Genomic DNA, 22,632 nt, shown 5'->3' with positions numbered 1-22,632 from the left:
TATAAAATTGATCAAAAAGCATTTAATGATATAAAGGTAAGAGATGAAAATATTGGACAAAACAAAGATAGGAAGTAGCACATTCAGTAAGATAAAAGCTCATCTGATAGCAACTTCAAAATTGCCTTCGCACCCACCCTGCTAGCTATTCATCTCCTTGCTTACCAAGAATCTTGAATATTCCGGATTACTCATTATATCTGCATGCTAACCTTTTGATTTATGTATAAGGACACCAAGATCCCTCTGCATCTCAGCTCTGCTGTGTCTCATCATTTAGATGATGGTTATTCTTCCCGTCAAAATTGACTATCACTTTTCCAACCATTTGCTATGTTTTCACCCATTTATTTAATCTATCAATATCTTTTTGTAGCCTCCTTAGGTCCCCTTCACAGTCTACTTTCTTGCCAACCTGCGTCATCAGACTTGGCAACCATACCTTCCATCTCCTAAATCGAAGTTATTTACATATATTATGAGCATTGAGGTCCCAGCACTAATTCCTTTGCAGTCACTACTTATTACATTTTGCCAGCCTGAACAGTATCCATTTATGGCTACTCTCTGCTGCTATTAGCCAGCCAAATTTCTAACCATGCCAGTATGCTACCCCTTACCCAATGAGAATTTATTTTCTGCAGTAACTTCTGATGTGGCACCTTGTGAAGTACCTTCAACTTACCAAATACCTTCTGGAAATTGTAGATATATCCACCAGTTCCTCTTTACTCCAGCACATGTTAGCACTTCAAAGAGCTGTTCATCAATGGTCAAACATCTTTTGAATTGGACCATCCTTTAATCATGGGAGTATAGGAAAATTAAAACCACTGCTTTATTAATGAATTAACTCATCAGCCTCTTTTAAGAACCGAGGATGAAGTTTATCATGACACACACTCAACCCACTGCTCCAGCAATTTATTAAGTATCACCTCTAGTGATTTTTTTTTTCCCCTTAGTTTGTTCCATTTCCCAACTTAGTGCTGGTTCTGGAATGTTGTTTGTATCTGCTGTATTGAAGACTAAAATATCTGTTCAGTTACTTTACCATTTCCTTATTTTCAATTATTAAATCTCTAACCTCATATTTTCTATAGGATTGCTATGTACTTTGTAAATTCCGTGCTATTAAATTTCCTTAGATTTCTGGATAGCTTTCTCTCATACTCTTTTTTTCCTTTTTTATTAATTTTTTTATCATTCTTTGATATCTTTGTTTTGTCCAATATTTTCATCTCTTACCTTTACATCATTAAATGCTTTTTGATCAATTTGATATTAACTTCATTTCTAGTTAACCACAGATGTTGGGTTTGTCTGTCTCTGACTTTTTCTTGCTTGTTGCACTGTATCTATTTTTTTGTGTGTTTTGAAAATTCTAAAGTGTTGTCTTAAATGTCTGTCACTGCATCGCTATTGACCTGTCTGTTAATCTAATTTGCTGATTTGTTTTAGCTAGCTTTATTTTCATGCCCTCTTAGTTTCTCTTATTTAATTTGTAAGTAGTCTTGGACCCACTTCTCTCTCACTCAAACTGAATATAAAATGCAATCATATTATGGTTGTTGCTACCTGGGGGTGTATTTACAGTGAGATCATTTGTTATTTATTGTGCAATAATAATCCCTGTTCTCCCTTCCCTTCTTTAACATGCCCTCTTCTTCAAAGAGGATGCAGGGGATCTCTGATTTATGAAAACCTGTACTTATGAATGTGGTCGCATAAAGGGGTACCATTCTAAATATCCAACAGACTGTCATTTCCTGCAGTTACAAAAGGCTACTTTGTATTGTCCCGCATGTGTTCTGACTTGTGAATGGAGCCAGGAACAGTACCCATTCACCACTCTGGGGCTGCATGTCATTATTTGATAACAGAATGTTTTTGCACAGTTCATTTGACATTTTTCTCCATGTGAACTGCCTGGCTTCTTGCTCCTTTCCTGTTTACATTCCATGTTGTATGTATTTATTTTCAAGCTTTCTTGAAGAAGAATCTGGCATTCCAACTGCTATGGAAAATGTTTTTTCTACCTCTTCGTCACTTCTTTTGGCTGAACATTAAATTGTAAAGAACTTCATCGGATGTCACACGACACCAGGTTATAGACCAACAGGTTTATTCCAAACCAAAAGTTTTCAGAGCGCTGCTCTTTCCTCAAATGAAACTTCGAAGTCCACTTCGCCTGGCAAAGGAGCAGCGGTCTAAGAGCTTGTGACTTGAAATAAACCTGTTGGACTATAACTTGGTGTTATGTGACTTCTGGCTTTGTCACCCCAGTCCAACCCCGGCACCTTCACATCATGTAAGGAACTTAAGCTAATTAATTGCTATTCTTGTGGTGTGGCTTTGGTAAGATCCTGATCATTGGGAGTCAGGGACTTTCTTTGGGAATTCAATGACAGCCAATTCAACAGCTTTCCTTCAGACAATTTTGTAAGTTTTGGTGTGCAGTTTGCAAGACTAGGTGAATTGTAGTTGATGGATTTATAAAATGTAAAACAGGTTTCATGAATCTTTGTATTTCATGTTAATTTCCTGTGTCTTGATACTTATTACCACATTCTACACAGGATGAAGCCAAGAAAGCAGAAAGAAGATGATGCACCTAGAACCATAGCATGTCCTCACAAAGTGAGTATGTGAATTGGATAGTGATGTTATAAGTTTGTTATACAGCAAAAATTAGTTGATGTTGATGGATTAAAAGAGATTTAATGGGATTTGTAATTTGTTACATGCAGGCAGTGGTGCCTGTTTTACTGGTAGAAAGTTTTTTATAATCTAAAAGTACTCTTGAAGCAGGTCATACATTGTATTTGTCACTTAAGTCATGGTGTGTACTACCTTTTGGCACATTTACTTCAATTGTTTACTTTCATTTTGGGTTGTGTTGTGCTTCATTTATGCCAAATCTCTGGGAAATCTCTGAAATATAGCTGAAGACACTAAATGTATAACTTACTAAAATTACCAAGCTAAATATACACAGTACTGTATCGTTAGATGCTGCAACGCAGGAATATGTTACTTGGACCATTTGTTCCACACAGGTATTGTCAGGAGAACAGTCATTGGAACTGAGTACTTCTTGCTGTGAATTTGAGTTTTCAAGAAGTTCAGCTAATTTCATTTAGTCAGGTTTTGATTTAGATACATGATCTTATTTCTGATTTGCTATTCATAGCAATTGCACTTGATTCTAAAATATTAGAATGTTTAGGAGTATTTTTCAGCCAATATTGTAAATGGTTCTATCCCTATAGGCATTGTCCCTCTCGTTTATATTTCTGTTTGTCTACCTGTTTTCAAAAAGCCAGCTCTTGACCTCCCTTTCCTCGCAAACTAACTTTCCATCTCCAAACTCCCATCCCGCTCAGTGCTTGACCAATTTATTACCTTGTAAATCTATTCCTTTGTATAGAATCCGTGGCTCAGGATTCACCCCCTACCATGCACATGAAATGGCACTTCACAAAGTCCCAAATTCCATCCTGTCTAATTATGACAAAGGTAAATTCTCCTTCCTTTATCCTTTACGACCTAACTACAGGGGCTGGCACAGCTGACCACGCCATCCTCTTCTGTTGCTACTCCACTGTCTGAGTGGAACTGCTCTCCTGTGAATCCATTGTTGTCTTTAAGCGTGGCCAATGAATTTCCTTAAACCAGATTTTTTTCATGTTTCTGCGCTGAAATCTGTATTGCCCATGAATATATCCTTGACCTCTTTTGTTTTGCCTTTTCATCTGCATGCTGTCCTTTGGTAAAATCCTCAAGTGTAGCATTGGTTTTCAACTGCACACTGAATGCAGCAGCTTTACCTTATGCCCACCTCTTGACTGCTCCAGTGCTGTTATGAAATGTTAATTTGAAATGCAATACTGGGTGAGCAGAAATTTCTTCCCAAATGAATAGTGAGAAGGTTGAAGCTTTTGTTCTTGTTCATACTCGAAATTCCATTTGTTAGCAAATTTCTCCACCCTGTGTCCCGAGTAATGTTCAGAGATGAAACCAGTCTCCATGATTTGATTCTTAGGTGAACCATAACATTTGTCTAAGACTCCCATTTTCAGCCTGTCTCCCAAAATCCACTGCTCGAGATCATCCAAAACTCTACTATCTCTTTCTTGACTTGCAGCAAGCCATGTTCCTTTCTTAGCTCTGTTCTCACTTGTCATTTTTAAATTGCGCTGTGATCTCTTTTGTGCACTCACTTCTCTTGTGCGCTCTCTTCTGAGATTCCTGTACACTTCAAATTGACCTTTGTAGCATTGCCAAGCAGAGTTGCTGCCATGTTTCCAGTTTCCTTGGTTTCAATCTCTGAAATTCTCTCAACACTTCTGTACATAGGTTTTAATGAGTAACTTTAAAAGGAAAACACCAATCTGTCCAAACTTCTGTCACCTTAATGAATACTTTTTTTCATGTTTAGTGTCATATTTTGTATTTTAAAGCCTAAGCATGCCATATTCTGTTGAAACTGTAAAATAAATGGTTTAAATTATGTATAATGGTACAATCTTGTTTTCTGACTATGGACCCAGGCATTGTACCGTATTAGAAAATAGGAATATGATATGCAGAATTTGTTTTGTTGCTGTTGATTAATTGCTGCTGTCATGTTGAGGTAAAATACCAAAATGGTCTCAAATTCAGTTGTTGGTCCATGTTGAGTTAGTCATTTAGGGCAACGAAGGGATCTTCATAGTCCACCTCATGAAACAATTACAAAAGGAAAATTTGAGCGCCAGTTTTGCTGCTGATGCCCAGTAGTTGCACTGATAATGGGAACTGCAGATGCTGGAGAATCCAAGATAACAAAGTGTGGGGCTGGATGAACACAGCAGGCCAAGCAGTAACTTAGGAGCACAAAAGCTGACATTTCGGGCCTAGCTTCCTCTGATGAAGGGTCTGGGCCCGAAACGTCAGCTTTTGTGCTCCTGAGATGCTGCTCGGCCTGCTGTGTTCATCCAGCCTCCCGTTTTATTATCCCAGTAGTTGCATGCAGGTTTGATAGTTGCTGTAATGTAGAATGATCTGACAAGTTGCTAAATTGATATGTAAGTAACTTTTGTTGATAGGAAGACTATAAATGACATGGTGCCATACCTCTGCATAATGAGCTACTTTTGCAACCAAACCCTTATGGGGCTGGGGTGGGGGGGAGATTGAGGTTTTATGCAGAATTATTACCATACCGTTAGTTCACAGTATATAGTATGTTATGTGCCAGAGCTGCGAAACTTATTTAATGAAACTTCAATGGAAGCACCATAAAAAGCAATTGTGCAATGTTAAAACCTCATTACATTGGAAAGCTCTGAGATGAAAGACAAATAAATTTGAACAATTTAAGTTAGTAGGCTACAGTCTCTTTTTAAATATAATCACAACCACTGCAAATATTATAGAAAATCTATGATTAGAAAAAGAAAGAGCTGTTTCATGACCTCCAAATGGCCCAAAACACTCTGCAAACAATTTCAATACTGGCTGAATTATCATAATATGACCCAGCAGTTAACCTTTGTACAACGTGGTTCCACGAGAGCCAAAAGATAATGACTGAATCATTGATGTTGTTTAGGCCACAGATGAACTTGCTGTTTTAAAATAATGCTGTGATTTCATTTTTGCTTTTTTTTTGAGGAACCACATTTAATTGACCTCTAATGTGAAATGAAATATGTATAGGCTAACCCCATTGACTCTGTACCTGACATTCCTGGAAACAGGTCTTTTAATTTCATGAGTGGTATTGTACTAAATTCCTAAATGACTTGTTTTGCAATAATCTGCAAAAGAGTTGCTCAATTTGAGCAAGAACATAGATAATGTCCTCAATATCTATTTAAACTGTACACATAGGAAATTTGAATGGATTTGAAAGGATTTGAAAAGATATGGAACTATGACGTACTAGCCAATTAATATCTCTTTGCTGGGATTAGTACATTATTTGCCTCGCTCATTTCTGTGGTTTGGTACAAGCAGAGCAATTTGGGTTAGCCAGGTATCCCGTTAATCAGTTATCCAGATTGATAAATTACATATCTTGCCAGTTTAAAGTTGTCTGTTTTGAATTCTGGGTAAATAGGTCTTTTGATAAAACTGAATTGAATCTGAATGGTGCAGTATTAAATTGCAGGCTGAATTTTCTATTTTTGTTTTGCACTGTTCTCTCAAAATGGACACTTTATCTTCTATTCTAATGGAAACTTAGTTTAACCAGGCCAAGCAAGTTATCTTAGCTTTTTTTGGTGGATAATAATCACTAAAACATGTGCTAAGATGCCTCCTGGGTGATGTTTAGACTTGGTTATTTTTTTCTCTGATCCACACAGTTATTTGTATAGTCTGTTTGAAATCTAGGAATTCTGAGCTCTGTTAGTTCATTCTTCCTTCTGATTTTCTGGTGTGTTTCTTTTTATTCTTGAGCTACTCCTAGTTGTACTAGAAAGTGTCCAGTAGACTAGTTTTCTTGCTTGAGACTCTGTCATTTGTTCTAAAAATGTCAGGTTGGGAAATCTGAAATATAAGATTCTTTTTTATAATTGTCCTTTTCAATTACATGGTTTCAGCACTGGATTATTTTATTTAATTTATTACTGCAGATAAATACGGAGTTAAAATGTAATTTATGACATGATTTGAAACTTTTTTTTCACTAGTCAGATCAAGGTTTCATGGAGATCTAATGTTTAATGTTTAAACCTTTTTAGGTGTGTTAGATGTTACTGGAAGTCTTGTTTAGATGACTTTTGCTGAAATGTATTCATATATGGCAGTGCAATAAAGTTCATGTGAAAATAAATGAAGGTGTGACACTTAAGCAAAAGACAAACAATTATGGAAATACTAAAGTAGTAAGGCTAAAACATTTTTTTGAATAAAAAAGGATGCAACAGCTGATGCAAAAGGTTTGTTATATTTGTAAGTACTCTGGAGTTAGGAATTCGGGCAGTAATACTGATGAAACTAAATTGAGGTTTGTGATAGACTACAAACAGTAGGATATAAGCAGGCCAGAAGTTGAACAAATAATTACTGGTACAGTTTAATATGGGGGAAAATGGTGCCACCAATGTACATGGTATTATATTTCTACCTATTAAAAGTAATAGAAGTATGTGCTACTGTAAAGAAAAATTTACATTCTCAAAGCATCTTTTCTTTATATCAGAACTCTATGGATCGTCCTTTTTTTTTCAAAAAAAGGTGTATTTTATGCTGAAATGAGAGGTCAGACAGGACACTGGCACCAACATGCGTGTGGATTATGGCCTCAGCTCTCTGAAGTGGGACTTGAAAGCACAACTTTCTTGTTCATTTCAGTACTCTTCCCACTGAAATGAGCCAAAACTGAGTTATAATTTTTGTTACTACTGCACTCTTGATAAACCAGCAAAAAAAGTATCCCTCATACAGTGAAGTTTACTGTATTATTCTGTCCAATTATTAGCTTTTAATTGCCTCAATGTAAATATATTTGTTCAATCAAATGGCCACACAAAATACCAACAGTTGGGTTAATTTTGAGTCAGTTGCTCATCAAATATCGTGATCTACCACAATGTCCAAGTAGTCAGTTGAGAGTGCAAGTGAGAAGGCTCTTTGCCGGTAAGTTGTATTTATGATAAAGTTGTATTTTTGTTTTATGATTTTACTGTTGTACATTATTCTGCAGTGTATGTATTATGCATAATGCCCCTACATTGTTTCTACTACTTTTGTCTTTTACACTTGATTATGTGCACCTCTTGGTTATCTGGCGTACGTAATCAACCAGCATGCTCCTAATCCCATAGGTGGCGGTTAATTTAAAAGTTTGCTGTACTTTGGAATTTTTACAAAAATAAAACAAACGCATTTTATTGTGGCATCAACTCCAGTATCAGGAATTTATTTATTGAGTACAGTATTTTGTGTTTTTGTTTGTTTACCTGTTCACTAATCACAGCCACAGTGGAATGGCAGTATTGCAGTATAGTATCTAAGCATTAATCTTAGCTTAATCTACCTCAGATATTTAACAAAAAATATCTTGGGGACGAGTTGAGAGGAGATAGTGGTATGGTGGCAATGTTACAATCTGAAGATCTAGGCTAATGATCTGGGGGCACTGGATCAAATCCCACTATGGCAGCTGATAGAATACGAATCACTTAATAAATCTGGAATATAAAGTTAATCTCAGTAATGGTAATCATGGTATGTTTATTGTTAAATTCAAAACTAATTCATTCATGTCCTTTTTTTTAAAGAGAAAGAAGTCGGCCATTCCTACTTGGTGTAGCTTTTGTATGATTCCTGACAATGTGTTTGACTGTTCACTGCACTCTGAAACTGCCTGGCAAACAACTAAGCTTGAGCAATAATGGATAGGCAGGAAATGCTCATCTTTCCAGTGATACCCAAGTACCATGAAAGAATAAGAATTAAAAAATGGAATGGACTTGACTGAGTATCATATTGAGAATCTAATTTTAAGTATAGTTGCTGATGAGTCAGTAATTAAATGTAAGTTAAACTTGTGGGGTTGGGAACACTTTATAATGGTTGCTTCCGATCTTTGAAAGTGAACTGCTGGTGAAAGATTCCTTTGCAGTCTGCCTACATGGCTGATTTTTGCATTATTGTGGAACATTAGTAGACTTACCGGTATATTCAGCTGGCCCATATATTAGACGTTTGTTAAAGCTTTGTGCCATTCACAATATTTCTTTCTTTTGTAAACTTTCATCCTGGACACTCATCCCTTTATACTAGGATAAATGACTGACTGCATCATGGAACGAACATGATGAGAATAGATCGTTCAAATTGAGTCTGATAGCTGCTGGAATATTAAATGTCGACAAGGTCATGTCTGCAAGTTTTCCCATAGCCTGTTACAAATTTCAACAATTCTGATTCAGAAAACGATGATATTTTGTCAGCAACGGTCAGCACTATCTTAGCGTAATGTGGAGGCAAAAGAGATGGTGCATGAATCACAACTGATGTTTGTTTTTCTTAAATTAGGTGAATGCTGAAAACAAATTGTTTGAAATTTCTGTCGGTTCTCTTTCTGTTGTCTAGAAGTACTGCATTTTGTCGTTTGAGTGGTTGTAGCTTTGCAGGATAGCAAAGTTACCAATAATAGCAAGGAGGACTGGATCATGATTGTGCTTTTATGGCTATCTTGGATCCTTTTTGTAATTTGCTCCCTTGCTCAACTTGTTTTAATTGAGTTTTGCAAGATTTATCCTTGCTGCATTATACCTTTGAATGTAATAATTTGAACATACTAAAATTATATTGCTGCCAGATGTGGTTATTTGTCACTGAACAAACCTTTCTGTTTTGCCACTGTGATGCATCATGTGTTGATCAGTATTTTGCTTCTACATTTGGATAATCTTACCCCTAGCACAAATGTGAAATTCTACCCAAGTGATCAATTTTAGAATTTTGGATGGACAGCGCAGCTGTTAACAATATTGCATGCAAATCTTGTGGTAAAGATATGAGAGGACAAAATTTGGTTAACATGAGAAATAGCATGACAATTATTAATTTATTGGAAAACTAATCTCCATTGTCTCAGTACATTGTTATCTGGCTTAATTTGTTGTAGCTTATTACAAATACCTAACAAATATGTTATTTTCAGGGTTGCACGAAAATGTTCAGAGATAACTCTGCCATGAGAAAGCATTTGCATACCCACGGCCCCCGAGTACATGTGTGTGCTGAGTGTGGAAAAGCTTTTGTGGAGAGTTCAAAACTGAAGCGACATCAACTTGTTCACACTGGTGAAAAACCATTCCAGGTAAAGCCTGTTAAGTATTGGTGATAATGGGACCTGCAAATGCTGGAGAATCCAAGATAATGAAATGTGAGGCTGGATGAACACAGCAGGCTCAGCAGCATCTCAGGAGCACAAAAGCTGACGTTTCGGGCCTAGACCCTTCATCAGAGAGGGGGATGGGGTGAGGGTTCTGGAATATATAGGGAGAGAGGGGGAGGCGGACCGAAGATGGAGAGAAAAGAAGATAGGTGGAGAGGAGACTATAGGTGGGGAGGGGATAGGTCAGTCCAGGGAAGACTGACTGGTCAAGGAGGTGGGATGAGGTTAGTAGGTAGGAGATGGAGGTGTGGCTTGGGGTGGGAGGAAGGGATGGGTGAGAGGAAGAACAGGTTAGGGAGGCAGAGACAGGTTGGACTGGTTTTGGGATGCAGTGGGTGGAGGGGAAGAGCTGGGCTGGTTGTGTGGTGCAGTGGGGGGAGTGGGCGAACTGGGCTGGTTTTGCGATGCGGTGGGGGAAGGGGAGATTTTGAAGCTGGTGAAGTCCACATTGATACCATTGGGCTGCAGGGTTCCCAAGCGGAATATGAGTTGCTGTTCCTGCAACCTTCAGGTGGCATCATTGTGGCACTGCAGGATGCCCATGATGGACATGTCATCTAAAGAATGGGAGGTGGAGTGGAAATGGTTTGCGACTGGGAGGTGCAGTTGTTTATTGCAAACCGAGCGGAGGTATTCTGCAAAGCAGTCCCCAAGCCTCTGCTTGGTTTCCCCAATGCAGAGGAAGCCACACCGGGTACAGTGGATGCAGTATACCACATTGGCAGGTGTGCAGGTGAACCTCTGCTTAATGTGGAAAGTCATCTTGGGGCCTGGGCTAGGGGTGAAGGAGGAGGTGTGGGGGTAAGTGTAGCATTTCCTGCGGTTGCAGGGGAAGGTGCCGGGTGTGGTGGGGTTGGAGGGCAGTGTGGAGCGAACAAGGGAGTCACGGAGAGAGTGGTCTCTCTGGAAAGCAGACGGGGTGGGGATGGAAAAAAGTATTGTCTGCTTTCCCCAAATGCTAATTTAATTGTCAGTATAGAATTTTATGCATTGATGGATATTGTGCTTAGAAATTGTGGTTTTGCAGAAGTATTATTCCTGATAATTAGAAAAGTAAGCAATTCAACATTGCCTTTGTGCACTTGAACAACCTGAAGAGTTAAAACAAGGAAAATTTCAGACATGATCTGTTCATGCAAAAGCCCTTGAAATTTTTACTGATTTAGCAAATCAACATGTTGACAGAAATTGAACTAGACCATATAAGTATTGTGGCTACAAGAGCAGGTCAGATGCTAGAAATTCTGCAGTGAGTAATTCTTGCTAACTTCCCACGTCCCATTCACCATCTAAAAGGCATGAAACGATTAAAATGTGAAGCTGGAGAACGACAACAGGTCAGACAGCATCAGGAGCAGGAAAGTCGACGTTTCGGATCTGGACCCTTCAGTGGAACAGGACTCCTAATGAAGGGCCCAGACCCGAAACGTCAACTTTCCTGCTCCTCTGCTGTCTGACCTGCTGTGTTTCTCCAGCTCCACATTTTATCGATTCTGACTTCCAGCATCTGTAGTCCTTACTATATCCACGTTAGGAGCATGATGGGATACTTCCCACTTGCTTGGATGAGTGTAGTTCCAACAACACTTATGAAGCTTAACGTGATCCACCAACGCTCCTCTACACGCAAAGTTCAGTAGCAGTAGTGTGTACAATCTGCAAGATGAACTACAGAAATTCAAGGTTCCTTTAGAGCACCTTCTAGATTCATTACCGTTGTCTTTTGGAAAGACAAGACATCTGCAAGTTCTCCTCCAAGCCACTGATTCGGAAATGTATCCATTTTCCTTCAGTGTCGCTGGGAAATTACCCCCTCTCAGCATTGTTGATGTACTTATGGCAAATAAATTGCAATAGTTTAAGAAGGCAGCCTACCACCACCTTCTCGAGCAGTTAATGATGGACAGTAAATGCTGGTCCAACCAGAAATGCCCACGTCGCATGAATGAATAAAATACCTATTTTAAGGGTTTTCTTTATAAACGCAGTTCAATTCTAGTGATCTAGTAGGTGAACTTATTTAGCAAGATCAACAATGTTGCTGCTCCTGTCTTGATGGACTTCCTTTAGCAAGGGCACCTTCTCTACTTTAAGAATTATTTTCTCCCCATATTTGATCCAGTAACTGCCTCAGTATGTCAAAAATTTGGTGTAATTAAATGTTGGATAATGCAGTGTATTAGATATTTTTTGTTACATCAAGAGACCCGGACTGAGGCCTGTTAAGATTGATTGACCTGTCGAAAGGTCTTGGCTTTGCAAAGTCCCTTGAAATTGACTTGACCGCTTACAGTTCGCTTGTTAGTATATGCAAGTGCTGAAACTTAGAGTGCAGCAGAAGCGGAATTTTAATTGGGCATCAAAGTCTAAGAGGATTGGAAATGGCTGTTTAGTTATAAGCATTTGCAACATAAGATAGAGGGCTTTCGATTAAGGTGTATTCAACCCATGAAACAGTAATCCAATCCTATTCTGCTTCTTCCTAGTCCATAAAATTTAAGCCGGATTCATTTGTTACTTACGTTCTGTGTTTTCTTTTTGTTTTAATAGAAACCATGGGAAGGTTTTTCTGCCAGTAAAATGTTATGTTTTGTTTTGTTTTGAACCAGTGTACGTTTGAAGGATGTGGAAAACGCTTCTCACTGGACTTCAATTTGCGCACTCATGTGCGAATCCATACTGGAGACAGGCCCTATGTTTGTCCTTTCGATGGATGTAATAAGAAGTTTGCCCAATCAACTAATCTGAAATCTCACATCTTAACACATGCCAAGGCCAAAAACAACCAGTAGATTTCTCCAGGAGGGAAGAACCTAGTCCTTAACAGGGCATTATATGACCACATTTGGGCATAATGTTGACCTTCCCTTTGTATATTTCTAGAGAAGAATTTTAAATAACTCTTGCGTAACAAAAAAAAGACTTGTTTTGATAAAGTAGTCAAAAATTTGGAGATGATGATGCTAGGATGCTCTCCCTGTTTTTGTCCTGTTTTCCTGTTTCAATAACACCTAGGTGTCTTCTAACCAATATATTTACTCTGGGGGAAAGATGCCCTGATGAACTTGCATTTATCAAACATCTACCTGACAGTGCTAAAAATTGGACTTATTTCAGCATTCATATAAATATGACACTCTCTCTCCCAGTGCTTAGAGCAATTTACATTTTTAATTTTGTATTTTCCAGGTGTGCATATTGTACACTCATTTGGATATGCTAGTAATGCAGATGCTATGTGATTTTTTTTTGAAATTTGAATTTTTTGCTTGCAATAGTTTCTTCAGAATCATAGAGTTGGCAGTAACTGTACTACATGCATATTTCAGAGTTATTTCCTGTATAAAGTTTTGAGATTTTTTTGTTTGCAATCTTAATTTGGTTGTATTCTTTGATGTTAACTCATTTTGTATAATTGTATTGTATACTGTAATGAAATCATGTAGTATAAAAATTATAGTACCGTGATTCAATGGTGTTAATCAACCTAAACCCGTTTTAGTCACACTGTTTATTTTTTTGAAATGTACTGCCGGATGCTAAAGTCTAATGTAATTTCTATTAGAGCCTGTTTCAGTTGCGTTATGCAAAAAAAAAGCAATGCTCGGTTCCATTAGTAGATGTATTGTGCAGGCACTGACCTTTTATTAACACCTGTTAATATGTACATCCCATGTACTAGATAAAGGCCAACAATAAAGTTGTGGTCCTGAAGCAAGCACTTGTTAGAAAGTGATTTGCAGAGCATTGTGATTCTCCTAACTGCTTTAAATCTAGAGTGAGAATCTGTTTTTCATAAACAGTGAATAAGAAAATGTAAACAGGAAATACTGATAGTAAGATTTATATCTAGAACACTAATGGAGATTATAGTTTCCTGTGCAACTTCTTCCTGATCTTTCACAGCTTTTCCACTTTGCAAATATTTTAGTGAAGTGTTTTTTGAAATTCTCGAACACAGGTAACTGTATTCAGGCGGAAAAGGATGTGACCCCAGGTGAAACTGGTTACACCCTTTGTGCCGTTTAAATTGTAAGTGCTGTAGGTTGATTTTGAAAATAAATTGTTTCTGTTTTTAACTGCTCGGGAAGGTTTTGTATTAGATATTGCTTGCATTTACAACTTTTTCTTAGTCTTGATTTTAATTTTAATCTGTTCAGTGTAAATCAAAAAAATTGATTTGTTACAAGGTAAAATGTGATCAAGAACAACTATTTTCTTAAAATCTCAATTTGCTTGGGAAGTTGATTTTTTTTTTAAAAAAAGAATTGCATCCATTAGAATATAAATTTCTTTGCTTCAGAATCTTTCTTTTAGGTGGAAAGAGGTTTTGTTTTTAAAAAAGTAGCCAACATACTTCCCATCACGTTGCCAGTGGTGGGTTAGTTACTTGTTTCAAACGAGATGGAGTGTGCATTTTGTCTGAAACAAACTTCTTTCCAAATTCTAAGATCTCTTCTAGGTATGATGCACAAAGTTTGTTTTAATGAACTGGAAAATAAGCATTTTCCATGTACACTGCAGGGTAAGTTACTAGCTTTAAATAAATCTCTGCATAGAGAGGAGCAACTCTTTACTGTTTAGAAAAGACCAAGAAATAAATAGTACACTTCAATACAATTTTTTTTCTCCTTTTACTGAATATTTTTGCAAAAGTTATCAAAGTTCAAATTAAGTAAATGTCTAATCAGAATTTTTATTTCGGATTTCTGTCCTGTTTTGAATATAGCACTGCTTTCAGGTATGCTACTATGGATATACTAGCAATAATTGGTGTATGATGTATCTTAAATATTACAAAAGCTGTTACTTTAGCAAAAAAATAAATGAAGAGCTGCTCCTTTCTCATGCGGTTTTCATTCTTGGCTGTGTCTGTGTGATTTTATCTTTTAGTGAATTGCTATGAAGTTAACTTGTATACGATATGCATTTTTCACTTGCAGTGACTTCAAAGAAATTGTTCACGTTCCACCATGAATTTGATACTTAAAATGGTCATTTCTGCTTGCGGAAGCAGAAGTTTTCTTGCAAGAATTTCCTAATTGATAGAAAATACAGAAGCATTTGAAACAGGGAGTTCTGTTTAAACTGGCCAGATAAGTCATTTAAAGAACAGCTATACATGCAGAAGACATGTCTTACAATCTGCTCTGTAACAGTGGGATAGACCATAAACTCTACCCTTTAAGCTTCTTCCTTTAGTACAGATGTTTCAAACAAGCGATTTGCCATTGCATTGGTACACTTAATAACCTTTTAGGTTTTTATATTCACTGTTACATTTTTTTTTTAAAAACAAGCTCTTAGAACCTTTCATAGAATTATTTTCAAATAATATTTTGATTTGCCTTGAATAAATTTGTACTTTTTAACTTTAATTATTTGTGTTTTGTTCCTATTTGGTGCCTTCTGATTGGTATATTCCCCGTGATTTGTTGGGCACGCTGCATCTATTTTTTTGCTTCTTACAAAAGACAAACGGGTAACAGGAAAAATATGGTTGATTTGTAACCGTTGAATATGGTGAAGTGACTCTTTCATTGATATGTTTTTGTGCAATTAAGTGTATCTACAATAGTCAGTTATAGAAAATGCACGCCAAATAGAATTATTAAATTGCGATTGGTGGCTTTCATTTTTTCATTAAGAAACCAAGATGGACTATTGGGCATGACAGCACTAAAACTGGGAAAAAAAAAGGAAAGACGATGAATCTAGCTTCTCCTACCTTTTTAAATGTTGTGTTTTAAAATATCTCCATCAACCCTTTCATCAGATAAGCAGATTCAAAATGTTGAGATCCTACAAAAGAATTTGAGCAATGCAATTACAATAAATAGATCTGTAAGTGAGGATGAAGTGCAGAGGGCATTCACCATATTATTATAACACAGTATTATAAGAAAAATTTGTTTTCATGTCCAGATAAATTTACCTGTGAGAAGGGATTCTCTCTCTCTCTTTCCCCCCCCCCCCCCCCCCCCCCCCCAAATTCATTGCCCAGGAACTGGCAATGCATTAGTAAATCAGTTAAAAAGGAATTTGAAACTTTAGGATGTGATACTTAAGAAATTGAGGAATGTGGAATTTTAATTTTAAAAAATGGTTGGGGCAGAAGAATTATTAAGATTCAAGTCACTCGAGAATGAATGAGATAGCTGGAACCCTCAAGTTGGAGCAGTTGAAGAAATGGAAAAAAAAAGGAAATCACTTGGTAAGATGCTGCCATGAATTTTGATTGCTCAAGGCAATGACGTCATCAATTACAGATGTCAAACTATGCATTTCTCTTGTTACCTTGTTAATTTCTTAACATTATGCTAGGCCGTTTGAGCTGGTGGTTAACATGACAGATGGCAAAATTCTGTACTACTTGAGAAAAGATCACTAAAATAAATTTAGTTTAAGTATTGCAAGAGAATTTCCAAGAATTTTTAAAACTTGGATTGGAGTTTAAAAAGTAAGGAATAGTTTTGAACAATGCATCTTAAAGATAGTGGGAAGAATATAATCAGGCTTGACAATCTTGTTGGGATTCAGAATGGAAGATGTACTAAAGATTCAACTTGACTATAGATTTTTCAGTGTAATTGCTCCCATCACACGTTGCATGGAAATCTTGGGAAATAATTTTTTTGTAAATAAAGCCGAGCAACAGAAAACTGGGTACCAGCTGTGATTCAGACTACCGTGGGATTCCAAAGTCAGGTTAATAAGAGAGAACAGATTGAGTTTTTATATAAAACTCGTCACAATCTCCGTACACTGAGGAGCACGTTTAATTTTTCTTCCCCTTTATCAGTCTGTTCGCTGCAGTTATTACACGTCCCTGGAACATGTAGGACTTGAATCCATGCGTCTTGATGAATAAGTAGAGACTGTACTGCTGTGTCACAAGTGCCCTGAAGGAGTTCTTTGAATTCAGAAGTATTTTCTAGTTGTTAATTAAGTTGCTTGTTAATATAGGAATTAATTAGTGCACAGTGAGTTTCCACAAACCGATGAAACGCATAACTATCACTTAGTGAAAATGTTGGCCAAGGCACCAGGTATATTGCTTTTCTCTTCAAGTCAGTTAGAGGCAACCAAGACTTTTGTTTATCATCTGAAGGATGATACCATCAACAGTACAGTACTCAGTCTATCGCTGCCACTTTAATATGTCCTCGCGTCTCTGAAGTGGAACTTTAACACATTACCTAACTCTAGAGGGAACCTGGTTCAGCAGTGTTGCCACAAAAGAGCTGAAATTTACCATTTCCAGGAGAGAGAACTTTAACAATGAACAGGAAACAGAGTGGAGCAAAAAGGCCAAATGTTTCTTAGCCTACTGAAGAGAGATAAATCTATATAACTAGGAGGGATTGAGTCTTTGACATGAAGAATAAAATTTTAAGCCTTGAAAGTTAAGTGAAGCGATCGGCTTAATATTCGTCAAGCAGTAGGGGTGCAGTTAAAAAAGTGAAAGCATCTGGTCAAGATTCTGAGTTTGCCTGGAATATAAGGTAACAGAAGTGGTTTCTCCAAGTGGGTGTGACTTTAATAGCTAAATTGGTTGTAATGAGTGAATCTCAACTAATTGTATCCTTGTATAGTGAAGTAGGTTCCAAGTGCATGCACACTGCCTATATTTATTATCAAATCAAGTAATTTGGTTAATACCATTGTTGGAAGATACAATCCACTGAGACTTTGAGTGTAGCTTGGAGGCATATTGTAGTGATCCTCAACATGAACTGGAATGTTTTCTTCAAACATTGCTGATATGAGTATGGATGGAGTGAGTTCCAAGAAAATGAACTTTTTCTGATGTTCAGTGTAAGTTAAAGTAGCTAATATTTATTAGATGGAAGATATTTACTCTCTATAGGGGATATATTTGCTAATTTAAAGTTGATACTCCCAGGCATTAACAAAAATTGGTGATTTATTACAGTACCTGGAAAAGCATGTCATGTTGAACAACTGATTTCTGTTGGTGTTTGAGAAGGAAGGCTCATTGATACTGATTGAGCCAATTAAGAACAGAACACAAGGGATATTTCCTCATGTTCATAGACAAGATATTAAATGGGCACCAAAAGCCTATGAAACTTAAGACTAAAAATATGAGAGGGTATCACCTTTGTAGGACAGGATACAGAAGGATATTTCTGTAAGGGTAGAATGTGTTCTATATTTGATATGCAAACTTAAGTTGTGCTGCTTGAATTTCCGCTACTGGTCATATTCATACTTTTGTCTCGCACTAAAGTTTTATGTATAGTTTAAGCCAAGCACAATTTCATACACTGTTCATTCAACTCACATGGAATATAAAGATATGAAATGATTAAGTGACAAAGATGTGTAGTCCAGGTCAAAAGAAAATGCTGCTGATGAAGTTATGGTATTGTACAAGTAGCTGTAGAGCTGTGCAAGTTTGGTTTGCCAAAGCAAGCATCAGATGCCACTGAGTAAATAGTCAAAATTCATACGACAAGTTTTTATAGTCTGACAAGTTTATTTGAAGGCACAGGCTTTGAGTCTTGCTCCTTCAGGTGACAGTCAGATGTCACCTGACTAAGGAGCAAGACTCAAAGCTTGTCTTCAAATAAACTTATTGGTCTATAACTTAGTGTCATATGATTTTTTGACCTTGTCCACCCTAGACCAACAGTAGCACCTGCACATAGTTTATTACCCCAATGTTGTATTATTAGAGTCAGAAAACAACGGCAGTTGAAAGCAACAATCAACTTACAAGTTAATGGTTTGAATGACCTGTAAACTATTTAAAGGATAGTTAGAATCTTTAATGATAAGATCATTTGACTGAGGAAGTGAATTTTCTTGCAAATCGATGAGGAAAATGACATGGGGAAAGATGAAATAAGCAGAAAAGCTGGCAGTTGCAGAAGGTTTGAATTTAAAATTAGATATTGTGAAAGACATAAGACCATAAGATAGAAAAGATTCCAATTCAGCCCTTTGGGCCTGCTTTGCCATTCAGTTATGGCTGATACATTAAGTCCCATTATCCTGCCTTCGCTGGTAACCTTTGATCCCCTTATTAAACAAGAGCCTATCCGTCTATCTCTTTAAATGCAAGCAGTGATTTGGCCCCTACTGCAGGAAAATGTGATGAGTTCCAGATTCAGCAGACTCTGGCTGAAGAAATTTCTTATCTCCATTGTAAAGGGTCATCCCACTGTACTGCGGCCGTGCTCTCAATTCTCGAGTCTCCTGCAAATGGAAAAGTCTTCTCTAAGCCCATTCTATCCAGACCTTGGTTTTCGGTGTAAACAAAGACATAGAGTAGTTCTGGGTAATGAAGGGTACACTTCTGGAATATAAATGTGTTTCACATCTTCAAGGCATTAATAATGCCCCCAAACATGTGCATAGTGTTTCAACATATGCTATAAGTGAGTTGAGGGCTTAAGGTCTGAAATTAGTAATGCCAATGTTTAGAGCTTAATACTACAGATTGATTTGTTGAAAGTAATTATCACACTCTCTTCATAAATTACAGTGCTCCAAGAAGAATTCCTCCATTAAGCATCCTCTAATTTAAAAGAAGGTACAGTTCCTTCAGTCCTTCAAATTGTGGAATTTGTCAGTAATTTCTTTGATAGTATTGCAGTGAGCACTTTGGGAGTTGACTTCACCACCTGTGAAATCATTTGGTGGTTATTACTAGTTCTTGGTAATTTATTTAAGAGATGACAAAAATTCATAGAAGACAAATTCTCAGATGAGAGACAATAATTTAGAATCAGGCTAATTTTAATGTTCCCAAGTTTTAAAAATGTTCCATCTAGCCTGTGTTGTTAGTCCAAAAAGGTTCTAGTGGTTATTACTGCTTCATTAAAGTGGTGAGTCGTCTTTGCAAATGAGGTTATATCTTCTCAGGAGGAAAGCTTTTTTTATCACAATCAAATGCAACCCTTGTAAACTTCCTCATTTCTATTTGCATATCTGTTTTTCTAGCACAGGATGCTGAATGGTGATCAAAGCAGCAGCATCAATGATTTTACATCTGTCTCGCTCAGAAAACATTTAACACCAACCGTGCTGTGAAACATACTTTAATGAAACAGGCTTCTCATCTAGCATCAACCTAAGCAATAGGAGTGACAACAATTGGTGCCTTGTTGCCTGTTGACCCAGAAAAGTCCTTCCTACTATTATCTGGGAGCTGGTGCCAAAGTTGGGAGAGAATTGTTCTAGAGACTAGTTGAACCTGACATAGTCGAACTTGACATAGTCATACTTGTGCAATTGTTACTTTACAGAGCTCCAGTTAATGCCTTCATCCTCCTTGAATATGTCTTGTTCCACTGGCAGGACCAGGCCATAACAGATGAGAGGGCTTTCCTCCAGGAGTACTCAACATTGATTCTGGACCACGTGAAATCTTGTATCAGAATGTGGCTAAGGAAACCTCTTGTTCATTACCATGTACTGCCTCACCTCCTTCCCACAACTCAACTGATAGAACACCACCTGCAGGGGGCTATTTTGCAGTGGGGGACCTCAATGTCTACCACGGAGTGGCCCATTAGAACCGCAACTTACTGAGCCAGTTAAGTCCTAAAGGACTTAGGTGCTGAGGATACCTACAAGCGGGAAAAGCATACTTGACCTCATTCTTGCCAATCTGCCTGCCGCAGGTGCCTTTCTCCATGACCAAATCAGCAAGAGTTGACTGCTATGTACAGCCTTTGTGGAGACAAAGGCCTGTCTTTACATTCAGGATACCTTGTTTTGTCATGTGGCATTGAAGGTAAAGTCACCATAGTCCTACTATCCAATTTGAGAGAGACAACTTGTGGGTTACCAGGCCTCAGGTGAGGTTGAAAAGGAGAATCCTTCATGGTAGCCTTAGGTGGTGTAGGAAGTGAACTCATTCTGTTAGCATTACTCTGTATCACAATCCAGCTGCACAACCAGGCTAACTGGGATAGATTTTATGCAGGAGGGCATGCCAGAAGCAGCACAAGGCTTCTCTAGAAAGTGTGTTAAGCTGGGGAAGCTACAGTGCTGGACTACCTGTGTGCCAAACAGCATAAGCAATGAGTGAAATACAGGACAAACTGATCCCACATCCAATGGATCAGATCTAAGTTCAACAGTCCTGCCACCTCCAGTTGTCAGTGAGAGAGACCAGTTAAAGAACTCACTGGGGGAAGGAGGCTGTACATCAATGATGGGGAAGGCAAGCATACCAGTGCAAAAGATAAGGCTAGAACTTTTACAGTACCTTTCAGCCAAAAAGCCAAGTGGATGATCCATCTCTGCTTCCTTTACAGGTCTCCAACTTCCCCATGCCATTCTTCAGCCAATTCAATTCATGCCATGTGATATTAAGAAACTGAAGAGCCTGGCTATTGTAAAGGCTGTAGGCCCTGACCAAATTCTGTCAGTACTCCTGAAGATTTGCGCTCCAGAACCTGCTGCACCACTAACCAAACTGTTCCAGCTGCAATACTCACATTTACCCAACAATATGGATAATTGCCTAAGTATGTCCTGTAATCAAAAAGCTGGAGAAATTCAACCCAGCCAATTACTGTCCCGTCAGACTACTTTGTCATTACTAAAGTGATAAAAAGGGGGTCATTAACAATACTATGAAGCAGCACCTGCTTTCCAATAACACGTTCAGCAACACATAGTTTGAGTTCCACTAGGGCCATTTCAGACCCTGACCTCATAACAGCCTTCATTGAAATGTGGACAAAATGGTGGGTGAACTTGCAGCATGAGTTGGTACCTGGGAGTTCAATGTTGTGGCCATTTCGGAGACATGGATAGAGCAGGGACAGGAATGGTTGTTGCAGGTTCCGGGATTTAGATGTTTCAGTAAGAATAGAGAAGATGGTAAAAGGGGCGGAGGTGTGGCATTGTTGGTCAAGGACAGTATTACAGTTGCAGAAAGGATGTTTGGGGACTCGTCAACTGAGCTAGTATGGGCTGAGGTTAGAAACAGGAAAGAAGAGGTCACCCTGTTGGGAGTTTTCTATAGGCCTCTGAATAGTCCCAGATATGTAGAGGAAAGGATAGCAAAGATGATTCTCGATAGGAGTGAGAGAGGCAGGGTAGTTGTCATGGGGGACTTCAACCTTCCAAGTATTAACTGGGAACACTATAGTTCGAGTACTATAGATGGGTCAGTTTTCGTCCAGAGTGTGCAGGAGGGCTTCCTGACACAGTATGTAGATAGGCCAACAAGGGGCAAAGCCACATTAAATTTGGTACTGAGTAATGAGCCTGGCCAGGTGTTAGATTTGGAAGTAGGTGAGCACTTCGGTGATAGCGATCACAATTCTGTTATGTTTACTTTAGTGATGGAAAGGGATAGGTGTATACCACTGGGCAAGAGTTATAGCTGGGGGAAAGGCAATTACGATGAGATTAGGCAAGATTTAGGGAGCATAGGATGGGGAAGGAAACTGCAGGGGATGGGCACATTAGAAATGTGGATCTTATTCAAGGAAAAGCTCCTGTGTGTCCTAGATAAGTATGTACCTGTCAGGCAGGGAGGTAGCTGTAGAGCGTGGGAGCCGTGGTTTACGAAGGAAGTGGAATCTCTGGTGAAGAGGAAGAAGAAGGCTTATGTTAGGATGAGATGTGAAGGCTCAGTAAGGGCACTTGAGTGTTATAAGGTAGCCAGGAAAGACCTAAAGAGAGAGCTCAGAAGAGCCAGGAGGAGACATGAGAAGTTGCTGGCAGATAGGATCAGGGTA

At 38.1% G+C, this 22,632-nt stretch overlaps 1 protein-coding gene across 1 annotated transcript in view; it reads left to right on the top strand.

Moving 5' to 3' along the window:
* Window positions 1-13,991, top strand: part of yy1a (YY1 transcription factor a) — a 34,563-nt gene extending 20,572 nt beyond the window's left edge. The window contains exons 3-5 of the mRNA XM_048537193.2: window positions 2,580-2,640; window positions 9,665-9,823; window positions 12,511-13,991. Coding sequence (XP_048393150.1) covers window positions 2,580-2,640; window positions 9,665-9,823; window positions 12,511-12,693 — 403 coding nt within the window. The 3' untranslated portion in view covers window positions 12,694-13,991. The remainder of the gene's footprint in view (window positions 1-2,579; window positions 2,641-9,664; window positions 9,824-12,510) is intronic.
* Window positions 13,992-22,632: the final 8,641 nt, after the last annotated feature.

The sequence above is a fragment of the Stegostoma tigrinum genome, chromosome 10 (assembly GCF_030684315.1).
Source record: "Stegostoma tigrinum isolate sSteTig4 chromosome 10, sSteTig4.hap1, whole genome shotgun sequence".
NCBI lineage: Eukaryota > Metazoa > Chordata > Chondrichthyes > Orectolobiformes > Stegostomatidae > Stegostoma > Stegostoma tigrinum.
Note: the sequence above shows the minus strand (reverse complement) of the source record. Positions and strands in the feature narration are given on the sequence as shown.